Source organism: Amphiprion ocellaris, chromosome 13 (genome assembly GCF_022539595.1).
Source record: "Amphiprion ocellaris isolate individual 3 ecotype Okinawa chromosome 13, ASM2253959v1, whole genome shotgun sequence".
NCBI classification, from domain to species: Eukaryota; Metazoa; Chordata; class Actinopteri; family Pomacentridae; genus Amphiprion; species Amphiprion ocellaris.
This window is the reverse complement of record NC_072778.1, coordinates 35,124,070-35,140,639: the sequence shown is the minus strand read 5'-3', so window position 1 is coordinate 35,140,639 and position 16,570 is coordinate 35,124,070. Positions and strand designations below refer to the sequence as shown.

General features: G+C 41.0%; 2 protein-coding genes across 10 annotated transcripts in view; one reads left to right on the top strand and one right to left on the bottom strand.

Annotated features, from left to right (window-relative positions):
- unc5a (unc-5 netrin receptor A) overlaps window positions 1-5,274 on the top strand; it is a 140,963-nt gene extending 135,689 nt beyond the window's left edge. For 4 of the 5 annotated variants that reach the window (XM_055016836.1, XM_055016839.1, XM_055016838.1 and 1 more), the window contains one exon: window positions 1,429-5,274. In XM_055016836.1, coding sequence (XP_054872811.1) covers window positions 1,429-1,594 — 166 coding nt within the window. In that variant the 3' untranslated portion in view covers window positions 1,595-5,274. The remainder of the gene's footprint in view (window positions 1-1,428) is intronic. The other variant, XM_055016837.1, reaches the window with a different exon arrangement.
- A 1,238-nt stretch (window positions 5,275-6,512) lies between these two features.
- pdlim7 (PDZ and LIM domain 7) overlaps window positions 6,513-16,570 on the bottom strand; it is a 32,555-nt gene continuing 22,497 nt past the window's right edge. For all 5 annotated transcript variants that reach the window (XM_035941806.2, XM_023295828.3, XM_023295829.3 and 2 more), the window contains 6 exons: window positions 12,110-12,162; window positions 11,634-11,871; window positions 10,947-11,127; window positions 10,633-10,753; window positions 7,923-8,038; window positions 6,513-7,585 (listed from right to left, as the gene is read on the bottom strand). In XM_035941806.2, coding sequence (XP_035797699.1) covers window positions 7,499-7,585; window positions 7,923-8,038; window positions 10,633-10,753; window positions 10,947-11,127; window positions 11,634-11,871; window positions 12,110-12,162 — 796 coding nt within the window. In that variant the 3' untranslated portion in view covers window positions 6,513-7,498. The remainder of the gene's footprint in view (window positions 7,586-7,922; window positions 8,039-10,632; window positions 10,754-10,946; window positions 11,128-11,633; window positions 11,872-12,109; window positions 12,163-16,570) is intronic.

Here is a 16,570-nt window from a genome sequence, read left to right as displayed (position 1 = left end):
TAGGTACACTTAATTTGTCCAATCAACTTTATTTACCCCAATTAATCACAAATTGAATTGATGCACTACAGGTTTAATTAGCAATGTTTTGCTCAACATAATCAATTCTCATTTAGGCCTTAGGAAGGAACAACTGCTCCGTTGTTTGATCTGTCCTTAACAACATGTTTTCCTGGAAAGGCAGCAGCTCCTTGGCATTCTGTCATGCTGTATTTCTGTGTTTGTTTCTGTGTGTGTAAAGTGTTCAGACCGAGCAGAACGGGACCAATCAATAAAACTTAAAATGCCAAGAACCTTTTATTTGATCTTTCTCTCCCAAGACAGTGCAAACGGCTGCGTCTGAGCCATACAAGATAAGCTCATGTTTCACACAGCGAGGTGAATAAGCAGGGCTGACACGTTGGATGCCGAGCTTCGTCTTTTTTATCTGAATAATGACACAGAGGTTCATTCCCAGACAATCTTCTTTGACCAATACTTCTCTTTGTTGTGTTCTCTCGACACAGAGGGAGAGCTGTGCATGCTATAAAATCCAATTGACTCAAAATAGCAGAGTGACACGGTGTTCTTGGTGTTTGCGCTCTGCCAAAGCATGTTTATAACCATCACAGAAAGCTTCAGTAGGCAAACAGAAGATATGAGGAAGGAACACACTCTGTCTGACTTTTCTCAAGGTGAAAAGGACTCAGTGGCATTGGAGGCTTTTTGTCTCACCCCTTGTCCTCCCGAACACTCCCACAGCAGCAGTCTCTCTTTGTGCCGGAGGTTTACACTGCTTTCCTTTCTAATACCACGTGCGCTCTACATAACGGTTAAGGCCGCAGACATGTGGAGAACAGAAAAAGGCCATTAAATCAAACAAGCATCTTCAGGTACCGCAGGGATCAGGTCCCACTCAACATCAAACATAAAGCCGACTGGGGCCACTGCTTTGTTGTCATTGATTGGGTTTGATCGTAAAGGTTCTGCTCCTAAAATGGAAAAGGTCACTTCCGACTTAACTGTGAAAGTCCATATAGGATTTACTATATACGGGATTTAGGGTCAATTTCACCATCAAATAAAGAGGAACGACGGTTATGGTGTTAAGCTTGAAATGAAAATTGCCAGAGATTCTGTATTTGATGGCAGTTCCAAGAGCCAGACTGTGTTCTTATAGCTTTTATCATTTTTTTACTTAGTCCTCTAACACAGCACATCGGGATGTAGCAATATACCACACAATAAAACCTGACATTGACAGAGCTACAAGAAGCGGTGGCACAATAAAGTATCAGCTGAAAAGCTTTTCTTAAGAGTTTTTTGATGGAGATAAAACGAGGAAGTGTCCTTTCTGATATATGCACGTCGCTTGATTCGATAAAAAGAAAAAAGAAATCTCTCATTGTTCTCTAATTTCTGCGTTCTCTTCTCTCCTCCACTCTGCAGACACATGAGTTTCTTTGCATCCAAAGCGAGCCCAACCTCTGTGATCCTGGACCTGTGGGAGGCACAACATTTCCACAGCGGCAACATCAACCAGCTGGCCACGGTCATGGCTGACATTGGCAAACAGGAAGCCATGATATTCCTGGTCTCTGATGGCGAGTGCTAACCCAGAAAAGGTGGAGAGACTGGTGCAGAGGGAAAATACAGAAAACAACACACACACACGTTAAAAAACAAACAAAAAAAAAACAAACAATAACCGCAGCAGGAATCGAAGATCAGAGCTGTCCCAGTGTCCCTCCTCTTCACTTTAGAAGATAAAAAGGGTTTATATCGGATTGAGTCCCTGTTTCCCATCAAAGAGTAAAAATCTTTAAATGTCAGACCAAATGAGGAAATAAAAAAGTAGAGTTTGGGTGGGTGGGGAAATGTATTCACAAGCCTAGCAGAGAAAATACCCTTTATTTTCCATCAAAGATTAAGGTTAAATTAGTCCACACCCTGGTTCTACTGTAAGCATAACATGAAATTAACTTCACGCCTTCATTTCTTTTTTTAAATGGGCCACTTATGGCTATTAAGGAGCAATATGCAAATGGAATATTATTACTGATGGCCAATATTGCAAATTCCTAAAGTGTTTTTTTGAACTTAGATTCAAAAATGATGACACTTTAAATATTCAAATGAAGAAAGGTAACAAAAGGAGATTTCAGGTTAGAGAACAGGCGACATATGCAATTGGCAGGTTTGTTACACGACATTATCTCAGCAACCCAGTGACACTGTATGTCATACGTGTTAGTATCTGTTCAACTGGGCTTGTAGCAGGTTTTAAAACAGATTGTACGTCAGAGCCCCCCCCACCCCCAAAAAAAGCCCGTCTCCTCTGGTTTGTGTGTTTTTTCAGTCCAGCCGGTATCAGTACTGTGAATGTGACATGTTGATTCAGTGAGATGCTTCGCAGCTTTCCCTGCTTCTAAATCAATACATTTGAGGTTTTGGGTGCTCTGGACATTTTTTTTAAAGGGAGGAGTGAGTAGTATCTTCACTAAAGTCATATTTCAGAAGCCATTTCTATTTAAAGCCTGTGATTTTGATCCATCAGGTTTATTTCACGTCTTATATTACTCCAATCGTTCATTGTGGTGTTTTTCTGTTTTAGATCCCACAGCTAATGAAGGAGCCATAGGGCCGAAAGGCGTTCCAGCTGCATATGTGTGAACACTGAATGTCATCAAAGCTCATTTCTGATATGACATTTTCCCCTTGATTACATTGATTCTCTACTACAGCAACATCGCCCACAGGGTTATTATCCCCTATAAATAATGTAGTGCACTTTCCCACTGAAAATCTGACAACAAATTCTTCAAATTCTTCTTGAGATTACTCATGTTGAAAGGGTAATTGTGCAGTTTTGTTTATTATTATTCATAAAGCAATGTTGGTGGGAATTCTGTATTTGCTGTGTGGCAAACAGTATTTCCATATCAGAGAAAAAGCGTCTCTCAGATAAAGTCAAGTGTGGCTTATTCATAATGTCTGCTCACAAAAGATGCTTTGAGAGGATTTCTTTTTTTGTTGTTATTTCAAGCCTGGATGGCAAAAATTCTGAAGTAGATTCATGCAAGAATTCATAACAACTACACACCTGTTTATTTTTCTTACATAACTCTATTTCAAATCAGGCAACATTTCCTTTCAGTCCGAATCAGTTTGTAAAGGTGTGAGCAATCCCAAACTAGCCAGAGTTCTCTCTGTGTCTGCCTCAGGGTTGCATGTGAAGCTGTCTGTTCAAAGTTGTAAAGAAAGCCCCCTTCATTGAACCCCGTCTCATTCAAACAACTAGAAATCCTTCAGTGGTTTCAACCTTTAAGATTAAATGGAGCCTCTTTTATGATTGTCAGATATTTGGAATGTACGTTTATGTTTCCTTGTAGTGGAGGAAAAGTGTCTTTTTTTTAAATTGCTCATTTCTCTTAAAGTAGTTTTGATATGGCATCTCAGCACCTGTTGACTCATCCCCTCAAACACGCCTCCCCTTGGCGAAACTCCTGTTGCTATTTTATATAGAGATGCCATGAAATCAAATGTTTTTAGAAACCCTGGAGTCAATCCCCTTTCAGATAAAATGGTGATTCCAACTTAAATGAATCTTTTCATGTTGAAACGGATCATCGCCACATGTAATATGTAAATATTTTTTCTATACCAGCCGTGTGCTGTCACTTTGCATACTGTATATCAGCAGAATTGGTAACCAAAGTTTTCTGAATTATCATTTGAGGCCACTACATCCTCATATTGTACCCATGAAATATTGTTCCGGCACCGTTTTTACCTGCAGCTAGTATAGAATAAGTCAGAGTTGCTGTCTCTTCGGGGCTTAAAAGTCCAGATTATTTTCTCTCATTTCCTTACATTTGTCTTTGAGGCAAGTTAATGCTGTTTGTTTAAGCAGTAATGTGTGTCAGTTTCTTTTATCACTTTGTAAACAAATGTAAATTATATTTTAATATGAAGCCAAAAAAAGACACTTAACTGGCGCAGCATTTGTCAAGTCTAAACCGTGACGTGTTTGCCTATATACTGTTCTTTGGCGATCTAGCAGTGAAGACTATTTGCAGTGTTAAGGGTTTAGGGACTGTTTTACAGGAGGTTTCTATACATATTTTGTTTGTCCTTACTCTGCATACGTCTCCCTGATTATTTCTATAACTGTAAGCATTTAAATACAAGCTGGAAACAGCCAGTGATGCTTAGCGAAGGCTACTTGGAGAAGGAGGACGTCAGTTCTTGGACACTGACGAGCCAGTGTTGACACAGCATGTTTAGATGAGCCATGACAGTTGTACAGTCAGACTGTGTGTGAAATTTTATCACCTCTGTCATTGTCTTGGATGTGTTGCCTAAGCACATTTCGGTAATGTAATTCACCAGCCGCCAGGATGTTCAGCATCTATCTTCACATCTAACTCATCCGACAAAATCTAACAAATCTGCAATTACTGTGTGTGTGTGTGTGTGTGCGTGTGTGCGTGCGTGCGTGCGTGCGTGCGTGCGTGCGTGCGTGCGTGCGTGCGTGCGTGCGTGCGTGCGTGCGTGCGTGCGTGCGTGCGTGCGTGCGTGTGTGTGTGTGTGAGTGTGTGTGTGTGTGAGAGAGATGAATAACCATTTCCTTCATGGTAGAATCTGGGCCTGATAGTTCTGTGTAAGGCTTGTGTCAGTAACAAACATGCTTTGTTCAAGGGTTTAAGCTCACCCATGTGTTGTGGGGGAAAAATGCTCCATCTCAGCACTGTACTTTATGTGTCACTTCAGTGTCAAGGATGTGTGTGTATTTGAGTGAGTGTTGGGCTGGGTGTGTGCGTTTCTCCCCGTCACTCTGACTGAACTTCTTTCTTTTTGAACTAAGAACAATAGACTTCTGTACTTGTGAATGGTTTTTCTATTTCGTTCCTTGATTCAATGTTCCTTGCCTTTCTGCAAGTCAAAAATGCTGTATTTATTACATACCACAGCGCTTATGCAATTGTATAATCCTTCTATTTTTTTTTTGTTTGTTTTTCTTGGTTTGTTTTTTAACCTTTTGTGTTCCTTATCGTTAATGTAAATTGTTGTCAAAACTTTTGTGGCAATGGAAAAACTTCTGCTAAGGGAGATTTTCTGTACTTTTTGGACAATGATATGGATTTGTGGGTAGAATTTTGGAAATTCGTTTCTAAGTGCTTTCAAGTATTTACTTGGCCTTATGTATATATATCTATCTATGACATTTCAGAAAGGTATGTATAGTAATTCAATCCGAAATTGTTGTAAATAAATTATATATTGTTAAATGAAGGACTGGATCCTTTTACTTGAAAACTGCAATTCTGCTGACTTTAAGACCAATACATATAAAAATGCACAGACATGTTCATATCACCTCAGAATTGTGTAGTTTAAGGGGGTGTTGTTAAAATTTTGGGAAATTCACTTAGTCTTTCCGTTGAAAATAAAATTATGCCACTCACGTAAGTTAAATATGGAGCTGGAACTGTGGTTTCCAACCTTTTTTGGGCTTGTGAACCTTTAAAACCGTGTCTACTTGCATGCTGCTCAGCCAGAAAATCAGTGATAAATTATTAAATATGAAAAGTTTTTTTTACCTGCTTTTTCTGGAGCTTTTGACTGAATCCAGCATCATTCTTCAGTTGACCTAAAGATAGAAATTTGATAACATCTGGTGATAAATCTGATCACCAAAAAAGGCCACTGAATAATGCGGAAACTTCTCCCAAAGAAGCGAGTAAGAGAAGTTCAGTTCAGAATAATTTATCACCAAAGCGTTCCCAACCTGAAGTATGAATTTCCATGCTCAGAAAAGTTCTGTTTGCCTTCTCAGATTATTTATTGTGTTTAGTTCTGAACAGTAAACTGGCAAAACGTGGCTCATTCGGGACTCTTCAGATTCATCCCGTGTATGATCGAAGGACAGTTTCAATCTGCAAATTGGGAATTACTGAGCTCAAGTCAGTTACTGTAAAGACTGATAGGTACCTAGCTTGGCTCTTTCCAAGGTTAAAATCTACCTTCCAGCACCTTTAAAGCTCACTAATTAACATGGAAGATTTAGATTCTTTCACAAATGTAAAAATGACAAGAAGTGATTTCAGTAGGCAGTACAATACACAATTCAAGTTTCTCAACATTTCCATTAACTCCATATAAAATTAACACTAATCTTTTACTTTTCTGTTAGCAGGCAGACAAGATAACACATGTTGGTATTTATACTTTTAAAACTGAACGGTTGCTTCATAGCAATGATCTCATGTGGCTAAATGTATGAGCTGATTAACATAATTAAAGCTAACAGTTAGCATTTGGAGTGACAGGACACTTATTTCAGAGTACTGATTGGCTACTGTAAACATTCCTACTAACGCTCTCTAGTTCGTGAACAGATTGTAAAGATTCAGTCAGGTCTCTGGGTTGAAAACTATCCAGTGTTCAGGTGTCAGGGAGCAGGTGTTTGTGAGAGTGAAGAAGTTGACAGAAACTCCAACAGATGGATTCCTATCCAGAAACATTCCAGCTCATGGTAGTACTAAATTATTTTATTTGAAACTTTCAGCAGCTATAAAAACAACACTTACAGGCCAGTTCGGAAGCAACTTAAATACATATTCAGCAATGGCTTGAAAGTACTCTAAGGAATGATCACAATATGATAGCAACTTGAGGGACACATATGACAGATTTGTTTTTTCATACATAAAAATGAACAATCAAAGCTAATCTCTACTGTAGGAATGTAAAACATTTATAAATAATAGTATGTTCTCCATCGCACATGTGTGACAGTTAAATCTGGATCAATTAGGGATTAATAAATGACTGAAAGTTACAGATAAAACTGCAGTAGGTGCTCCGATTTGCCAGAGCCGAAGTGAAAAGTTAAAGCATTTAGTGGTTCTTGTGGAGGCGCTCCAGTCATGCAGAAATGGGACACCTCCTCGCCCTTTTCTGCTCGACTGGCCCCATTATATTAAAGGGCACTGCGGCAAGAGCCACTGAGTGGGCCGGGGTCCTGAACGGGGCCACCACTTCTCTACACTTAGTGCAGGACAAGTGGCAGATCATTACTGCAATACATGAGATTATTAGAGGCTCAATGACTCGTTCAACTTGGAAGACACTGACGTGACGTAGAGATTTCTTCACTAACGATCAAATCTGGATGAATAAGACACTTTTTGGGGGCGTTTGTAAGCCCAGTCTAAAAAGTCAAAAAAGTTAGCGATGACATGAAATAATTCCTTGAATACTTCCAGTTATGCAACACAGCATTTGGTATTACAGGCAGTGACATCTGAAATGTCCTCACAGCACAGTAAAGTGACGGTATGTGAAGCTAGCATTAAGCCACAAGTACAGAAAAACAAAGACTGCAGGACAGATAAAAAAAGAGTTAGACTAGGTGTGTGGTTGGCAAACGGGAAGTAGAGTGTATACGATGTGTCAGAGGGAAAGGAGGAGAGAGAGAGAAGTGCTCGTTCTTCTGAAGATGGAGCTCGATCTCTCACACTGGAGCAAAGGCATGGCCTTTGCACAGGGGCTTATCCTTCTTTGAGTAGAACGTCTTACCCTCCAGGTTGATTTGGCAGAGCTTTAAAGATGAAAGGAGACAGACAGTTAGAGAGACAGATTGGGGAAACCAGGGCAGAGCAGATATCAGACTTCAACATTGCCAATGTGAATTTACACAGTTTTCTACTGGCCAGAGCGGGGCACAGATTATTTACTTGACCGCATTTAGTTTTGGTTTTCCTCACAGAAGGAGAGAGAGATGGAGAGAGCGGTTGACTGCAGGTGACAGGGTAAAAAGGGGAAAGCCTGAGGTCCAGAGATGGAGGCAGACTTTTTCAGGTGCCATTGTGCTGCAAAGGCCATAAATATGGGGCAAAGAGAGCCCACAAGGAGGCATATCAATCAAAATGACTCACGGCACAGACGAAGCACGTATCATGCCAGCTGTAGCCCAGGGCCTCCAGGAACCGATCCCCGGCATCAATCTTAAAGTCACAGCCATGGCATTTGGTGCCAAACATCTTCTCATAGTCTGGAGAGAGAAAAAAATCAGCAAGGTGAGAGGTAGTGGGCAGATGAAATAAAAACCTAAATAGAAAAGTATTTGAATTCAAAAGGGCTTTTATTAACCACAACATCAGGTCGAGCAATCTCCATGGCCTCTACAGTCACCATATGTAAAAATTACTTCACCTTTCGAGCAGAGTGTGAGGCAGCTTTCAAAGTATTTTGTCTTTTAAAGAACTGGAGGTTTTTTGCTGTTGAAGAGGAGTAATATCACACTACACACAAGCACTTACAGGACTGAATACAGCCAATAAAGATGGATGGAGCTGTTTTAATGCCGAATGCTGGCTCTTCTTCTGGCTGGGCATTTGATAACCTGTCTGTTTGCGTTATTTTGTCCACCCACTGTGCATTAGTGCCTTTCCAGAGTGTAAGGCAGGGATTAGGACGAGGGGAAATTGCTCCAGATACTTGACTGGATTTGCCAGTCTCTTTCATCACAAGGACTCTGGGGAGAGTGTCAGGTTATAATGCTGCTTCTCAAGAGTGAGTGGGTGAGAGCGGTACAATCCCTGAAAGATGCTGAGGCAGCAGAATGTTTATCAGAGCTAAAGGCATTATTCAGAATATGAGTACTCAGGTTCTGGCTTCGCCTCTGATAAAGCAGCAACCCGACGTCAGAGCGTCAGTCGCGAGCAAGAGGCACGCCACTCTGCTAAATCATTTATAGCATAATAGAAGAGCACACACCATTCATAAAACCCAATAGAGAAATGTATGAAGTAAACTGGAGCTAAACAGATTACAGTAGATGAAAACATCATACTTGACTGTGGAGTGTGCCAGGAGATTCACGATATAGGCCCATGCTAAACCCCACAGCAGCGCTACAACAACACTTTACAAAAATGTGTCACAAACAGCTCAATTGAAAGCACAAAAATTGAACTGGAGAGGGGAGGCTCTGCAGAGAGCTCATTTTTAAAGAGGAAACAACTTCCATTACAGAATGCAGATTGCAAGACTACTTCTTTCTGTGTTTTGTAGCCCAGAGTCTGGTATGTAGCATGAACTGCACTGATCTTAGCTATGACATCCATTTCAAGTAAAAAAGATCAAACATTCTTTATTAAAGAAGCACAATCGCAAACTTAATGCTGGATGTCAGCTCCCCTCTTTTCAGCCGTGTACTTAAGGCCAGTACAGATTTAGAATAAATATGGAAGGCTTGAACCACGTGTGAAGCTACAGGGGGTCTTACATGGGTTAAGATGTTCTCAGTTGGTACTGGAACCAATCAATCTGCACTGAGCAGGCTTTTTTCTTTCAGCTAGTGTTTCATATTTTCTGCTGAAGTATTATCGGTAATACTAAACTTGTGTTAAATCCATACAGCATTTGAACTGTCGGTTAAAACCGGGGTTCTTGTGGGTGTCACTGTCTGTTGCTACTGAATGTTTTTGCCACTTGTTTGTCCTGGATTTCTAACCATACTGACCCTGATCTCTTTCATGGTATCATCAAGAACGTCCTTGAGGGACAACACATTCAAACTTAACATTGAGTGACAGCTGAGAAAAGCTTTTTATTCATTTTCAATCCAACTTACTGTGACAAGATGCTGACAGATTTACACAGTTATAACAAATATTCATTGTTTTCCACTAGACACGTGATTGGAGGATTTGATCATTTGCATTGAGTCTGGAAAGGACAATTCAGATTTTAGACTGATGGAAACATTAAATCATAATAACAAATAAACAACTTATCTTGGAGCACAGTTTACCACCTATCACAGTGATCACTATCCTGAAGCATGAAGGTGAAATTTGAGTGTAAATTTTCGGGGGGTGTTTAGTACAAAGTTGTAATCAAACCTTAACACAACGTGAAACTGCTGCACCAGTTTTTGTATACCACCACAGTAAAGGAATTTCTTTGTTTATTTTCCATCATTTTCATATCTAAACCAATTGCATTTTTATTTAGGTTGCTCATGTTAATTTAAAGTTCAGGCCAATTCTTGCTGTAGGCCTCTGCACAGATGCCAGGAAAAGAAATGATGCTCAAACCAAATGCTTGCAATCAGCAGAGGCTGTACAAGATCGGTGCATATCCACAGCTTTCTATTTCATGACTAAAGGAGTTGTAATTGAGGTAACTGCTGCCGGACTTTGGAGGTGCTTTAATTTGTTGCAAGCGTTCCGCAGAAGGAGGCCAAACACAGTGTGAGCTTCCAAAATTCTCCAGCAATCCAGTGTGATGGCCACCTACTGTGTTTAAGAGGGGAAAGCAACAAACTCCGGCTGCAGGCTATTCCACAGCGCTTGGCGCACCTCAGGAATAATCGCATTGACAGTGCTACAGCTCAATCTGTAAGTAGCTGCTATATCCTGTGAAAAGTGCAAAGTCACAGCCAGCCTCAGGAACATACATGGGAGCCCAGGTTGTTTTTCTGTGTTTAATGTTATGGGCAATGTGAATGTCTGCGTAGACCATATATTATAATATGAATGTGTGTCCATGTTCCAAGTCTGCATCTGTCAGTGCACTGGGATGTGGAAACCATAAATTGGTCTTCAGGGAGTACAGTATGTGTTGAAAGCAGTTTCTCACCTCTCTCACAGTAGGGTTCACCCTCCTCCATGTAAAAAGCCTGGTTCCTGATGGGATTCTTGCAGGCTGCACACTTGAAACACTGAACATGGTAGGTCATCTTCAGGGCATGCATGATTTCCTGATAAGGGGGGAAAATGTTGGACATTTTTTCTTATTTTCCTTTCCGCCTTGGAGACTACGTCCAGATGTTCTTGTATGGAAAAAAATCACAGACAACTGTGAAGCAGCAGTTCTATTTAAATGTATAATGTCTTTCCCATATTTGTAGCTCTGAGTTTAGATTTTCCTGGACATGATAAAGCAGCTCTTACCCCTGTGATCTTCTTTTTGCACTTGGCACAGTTAGGAGCATATCGGCTATCGTGGCACTTGGTGCAGTAGACAGACCCTCGTTCCTCGAAGAAGCCCCCCTCCTCCAGGACAGCCTTACACTGTGAACACGTAAACTCTTCTGGGTGCCAAGAACGTCCCAGCGCCACCAGGTACCGGCCCCTGGAAAGCACACACATTAACAACACATCAAACGCTTTACTGAAATCTAATAATTTTGAAAAGGAAACACAGACGGCGCATATGAAAAGCTCCAGCAAAGGAACAGAGAAAACTGGTCTCTTTGTGAAATGAGAACAAAAACTAGAGACATGTTTTTAGTTGTCCTTAGAACTATATACCGTCACTTGCTAAAAAAAAAAAACAACCAAAAAACGCTCTTCTGTTTGCTTGAAATAGTGACCAGAATAAGAAGTAGGATTTCCGTTATCAGTGAAATGTCAGGATAATGCTTGTCCCCTGTGATAACAAGATGTCTCCAAACTGTGTGAATTATGCTGACTAACTTAATTTGCAGCAGACATACAGTCTGTCGCTGTGCATATTAACTGTCTTAAATTATGTGTCATCTCTAACAGGACTCTGAAAGGAGCAAACATTGCAAGTATTTTATTCTGGCAAAAGCAATCAATCAAACTGTCAGTGTGGACGGGTTGCTTCAGTCTCACCTGATGATTTTGTTGCAGGCGCCACATACTGGGGTCCTCCCACTGTCTTCAGGGGCCTGCTGAGCTGCCTGCAGGATGGAGCTGCGGTTCTGCATAGGCGTCGGCTGGGCCAGCTGCTGGTGCTGGGTCACGACGGTGCTGGTCTTGTCTGGTCGAAAGCGGTCAGCGAAGTTCGGGTCAGTGACCCACGGTGGTCTGCAGGACTGACCAGAGCTGCTTGCTGCTGCAGTCTTAGAGTCTGGACAAAAAGGAACAAGGTGATTTAATGACAGCACTTAAAAGACTTGGCAGTGACTTTGAATAATTTCACGAAGGAGGAGGAGCAGTTCATATATACGCTCTTGTTGTGACAGCTTTGCCTGACATTGTTGCTGCTGATGATCATGTATTGACACTTAAGAATAATAATCTATTAGCACAACCTCTACTGGAGGCTGCTGGGTTCTTTTTACGCATCAGCGGGAGCAGAAACTCACCATCTGGTTTATCTGCTGCTTGGGCCTTGGCAGGTGAGGGAGTTGGCTCAAGGCTGTGGGGAGAAAATGACTAATTAGAAAAGGTACGTGCACAGCACAGACTCACAAAGCTCAGTAACCATGGTTACTTCTCAATGAATGTCATGTTTGGATATCAGCATCCATAGCGGCCTCTATTACACTGCCACAGATCACCTACTGTGTGAATGAGTCTGAGAATCATCATTACTATTGATCAGTATCTACAGGATTGCATGGCTTTCCCACCTGTTATGAAAATACAAGCTGGTTTAGTGTCGTAGATTCAGCTAAATGTTATAGAAAATGCTAGCGATGACCTGACCATGCTTTGTTTTTTATTGCTCCTGATGCAATTTAAGTAATTTAATATTTAGTACCTGCCGATACCCGATACTCTTATCCTGGATAATACACACTTCAAGTATTGTAGAGTAGCTGTAGTACCTGGCTGCTTACATTTTAATAGTGTAATGACCAGATGAGGCGGACACCTCTGTGTTGTAAAGCGCAGAGCATTGTGAGAGTTTAGCTAGTATGGGAAAACCATGACAAAGTCTTCTCTCAGGATTAATGACCTCCAGAAAGCAAACCTGTTAAATATGCTCTTGTATAATGGAATGTAAAAAAGAATGTGTGTTTAGCTTCCAGCTGATGCCGACCAGTTAAAATTTACAAATACCGACCCTGACCCAGATCTTAAGCTACAGGACCTTCCTGGAAAACGCCCTGGAATGCAATTTTCTCCAGCAGTAAAAAAAAAATACAGTGAGATGTTACCATCACCTCATTGTGTCTGCAGAGCATTTTACATGATTTTACAAACCATTGTGATGCAAATTAATCATGCAATTCAAATAATTAATGCCAAAAAATAGATGTGCATCTAAAAAACATACAATCTCTGCATCAAAATGGTTCAAAAGCTTCCACTCTAATGATAGCAATGACAAAACCTGAAGATCGTCTCTGATTGACTGACATCACTCACAGGCAAAGTTTGAAACTCATCAGACACGTTGTGCTGTCACATTTGGATGCGGAACAGTTTTGCTTCAAGCATGCATGTGCAGGAGTGTTGAAATAAAGAGTTTTCTGCATTTCAAAGTTCTGTTACCCGCAGAAAGCGTCACTATATTCAGAAAATCTTCAAACCCTGACTGAGACAGAAAAACAACTTCTGAGCCAAGACAGTGAGCTCTGGAGATGTCTTATCTCGAGAAAAAATATAACACCGCCTTAGGCATCCATCATGTTTACATCATCAACTGTGCCATCTACGATACACTAATGAAAGATGATGAAATCATTTCTCATTTGCAAAGAAAAAGAGGAAATGTGGATTGATTTACCCTGCATCAGCCTCATTCTATAGTAGTGCCTCCATCAGGTTAAGTCTGCATATCAATTATACTTTTTACACATCCAAACAACTAAACACAAGGAAAAAAGTGAAGCAGGCAGGAGAAGTTACAGACTTAGAGCTGGAAGCAATCTAGCAAAAAGAAGAATAAAAACAGTTTTCAGAACAGCATAGTCTGAATAATAAAGGACATTAAATCCCTTCGCAATAGCAAGACGGTGGCTTGCAGGGCTGTTGACAGTGAGGAAGTCAAAGCTTTCTGAATTAAGGAGTAGTTCTTTTACAGAGAAACTAAAGGAAAGTGAAAGGAAGCAAGAAGGTGAGATGAGAAGGATCTCTGGCGGCCCGGTCAAATGGAGGACAGAGCTTGTTTCATCCTGTTTGACACACAAAGCCTGGGTCAGCTGCCCTCCACTCTGAACGCCGACAAGCCTGCCTTCAGGGACCCCACCTAACAACTCACAAAACAGCATCACAGTCAGCACTGCGATCCTGCCTGCACTCCCCTGCCACGCTGCCCTGCATGGCAACAGGCCAATGGTACAGACATCTCACACAACTTTGAGAGGTTTCATTTGTTCATCTCACTAAGGTGACGATTGTAGGTGCAAATTGGAGCATATCTTCTACAGCGGCTTCTTCCCACCTGGAGCAGCCTGGATCATGTTTTCTTGACATTTTCACTGCTTTCAACCTCCTCCTCCTCCCTTCCTCTGCACAGCAAGAGGCTTGATGTGATGCAGGTGCACACTTCCTGCTTCACAGACTGCAGACACATTTTTTTTTTTTTTTTGCCTTTGACATGGAATTTTTCCTTTCACTTTTCCTGTTCACTCTTTGCACCTCTGATTTCAGATTCACCTCTGTTTTTTATAGCTTCCTCTCCTGTGGGATACATCGACCTGAGCAACGAGGAAAACAGAGGCGTTTGTTGGCAGCTCAGCATCTGGCAGAGGAAAAAGAGGAGGTTTTGATTTCTCACGGAGCAAGAAGCCACTGACATGTGTCACCTTCCACCCAGTGAGGAGGTGAGGATAATGCTGCACTGCAGGAGCATGAATTCAACAACAAAAATGTCAAATAATGGTGGCACATGCCTAAGAGGACACAGAGGTTGTATTTCTACAGGTACTTCAGGTCTTGTAATGTTTGCAACATGCTTCATCCTTCATTCTCCTCTTCTTTATTGTTATTTACGTGACACTTAATGTAATAACTACAATTTAGTTACTAATACGCACTTTTTCATATTCTAAACTCTATATTCTCTGAATATTGTTATTATTCACTTTGTAAATTGACTCTTTTGTGGTAATTTTCCCCCTCTATCCTGTTACTATCATCTGCTGAATACTGTCTTTGTGGCTTTGATGTTTTCCTCTCAACTTGTCAGATTTTACAGTAAGTATGTGATGAGGTTGCTGCCTGGATAGCTTCTTACTACAGGCCAGGTTTCTACTAGGTTTGTCTTTTTACTCACCTTCTCTACTCTTGCTCTCATTACTGCATTCAGGCTTCACCTGCCAAGTTTCTGTTCACATGTTTCTATCCCACACCATTAGGCAATATCACCTTAAACTAGTAACCACTACACATTTTTTCTCTTTGCCACCTAAAAGGGGAAAAAAGCACATTTTCAATCTTGTCCATGGAGAAGGTTTTTGAATTATTCCCAGATGCTCTCTTACTCCTTAAAAGTTATTTCCTTTTATACCGTTTAATAAAGTACATGATTCCTATCAATCAAAAGCTGGTGTTGATGAAATATTGTTTCCTATCAACAGGAATCATTCTCTAAGTCTCATGTGTAGGGCCTCTGCACTGCAGCACTTACTCGACAGAGCAGGAATATGGTAATGTTGATCTTTTTCATTACATTTTAAACACTTAAGATATTTTTATTTCAGGCATGTTCGAAGGACTAAAAGCTGCATTTCCTTACTGTTTACCGCTGCACTTTCTGAATGTGTATTACTTTACATGTATGCCTATTAGTAGTTTTTATGCCTGAACGCACAACAATTTTCTCTCTGGGGCAATAAAAGAAAACCTTGAACCCTGATCTTTGAGAAGACACTCCATTAATTCAGACCTGCATAAATACAGAGGAAAGCCCCGTTTCTACATAATCATTCCTCTGCAGTACGCCACGGTAAGTAAAGCAAGTGTTCAGCTAAAGGGAAAAAAAAGAGGAAATAATAGTTTGTTATCAGGAAATCTATCATTTTAAGGTTTGTGCTGAGTAAACAAGAGGAAAAGAAACATGGAAGAAAGGACAGGGGAACAAGAGTTGCTTTTTTCAGATGTTTTATATTTTATATATTATTGATGACAGCAGAAAAAAACAAAAGTACAGATTTATCTTTTTTTTTTCCTTAATGGTTGGGGAAGCCTATTAGATGAGGGGATCAGAAATGAAAACTTTAAAAGGATGAAGAACTCAATATGTAAACAGACAGAGAGAGAGCGATCAAAGGAGGGTCTGAACTTCACAATGAAAGAAGAGTAACGAACAGAAAGGTGCTTCCCACTGCTGAGACCCCCCCTTCCCACCTTCCCACCAGTTTACTCCAAGTAACGCTGTGTGAAATGGAGAACAGGGCTACAGACACAGTGGTCCACAGTGTTGTCAACAATCATCAAGTCAGAAATTCGGAGGGAGATCTTATATTTAGGCTCAGTATGCAAGGTTCCATTTTGGGCTTTGTCATCTAGGCTATGTTTCATCTACTGTCACTTTGCTTTTCTTTGTTTCCCCAAACTTCTTTGTCAGTCCATCAGTATCTGAAAGGTGAATTTGTGAACTGCCATTCGACAGTCGGCTATCTTCGTCGTCTTTGTCATGTAGTCGTTGCGGTGTGGCTATTGCTAGCAGGCTCTGGCTGGGCTCTGCGTCCCAGGGCGTCGCTCAGGATTTGATATTGAGGGCGCGAGCAGACCTGTCGTGGTGCCAATCCCTCAGACGGGCATAGCGGGGACTCTGAATCTCAGTGAGGAACTTTTCCCTGACCGCAGGCAACAGATATGAAATGGAGATAGACAAGGAGGGAATAGATTGAAGGGGGGAGAATAAATAAAAC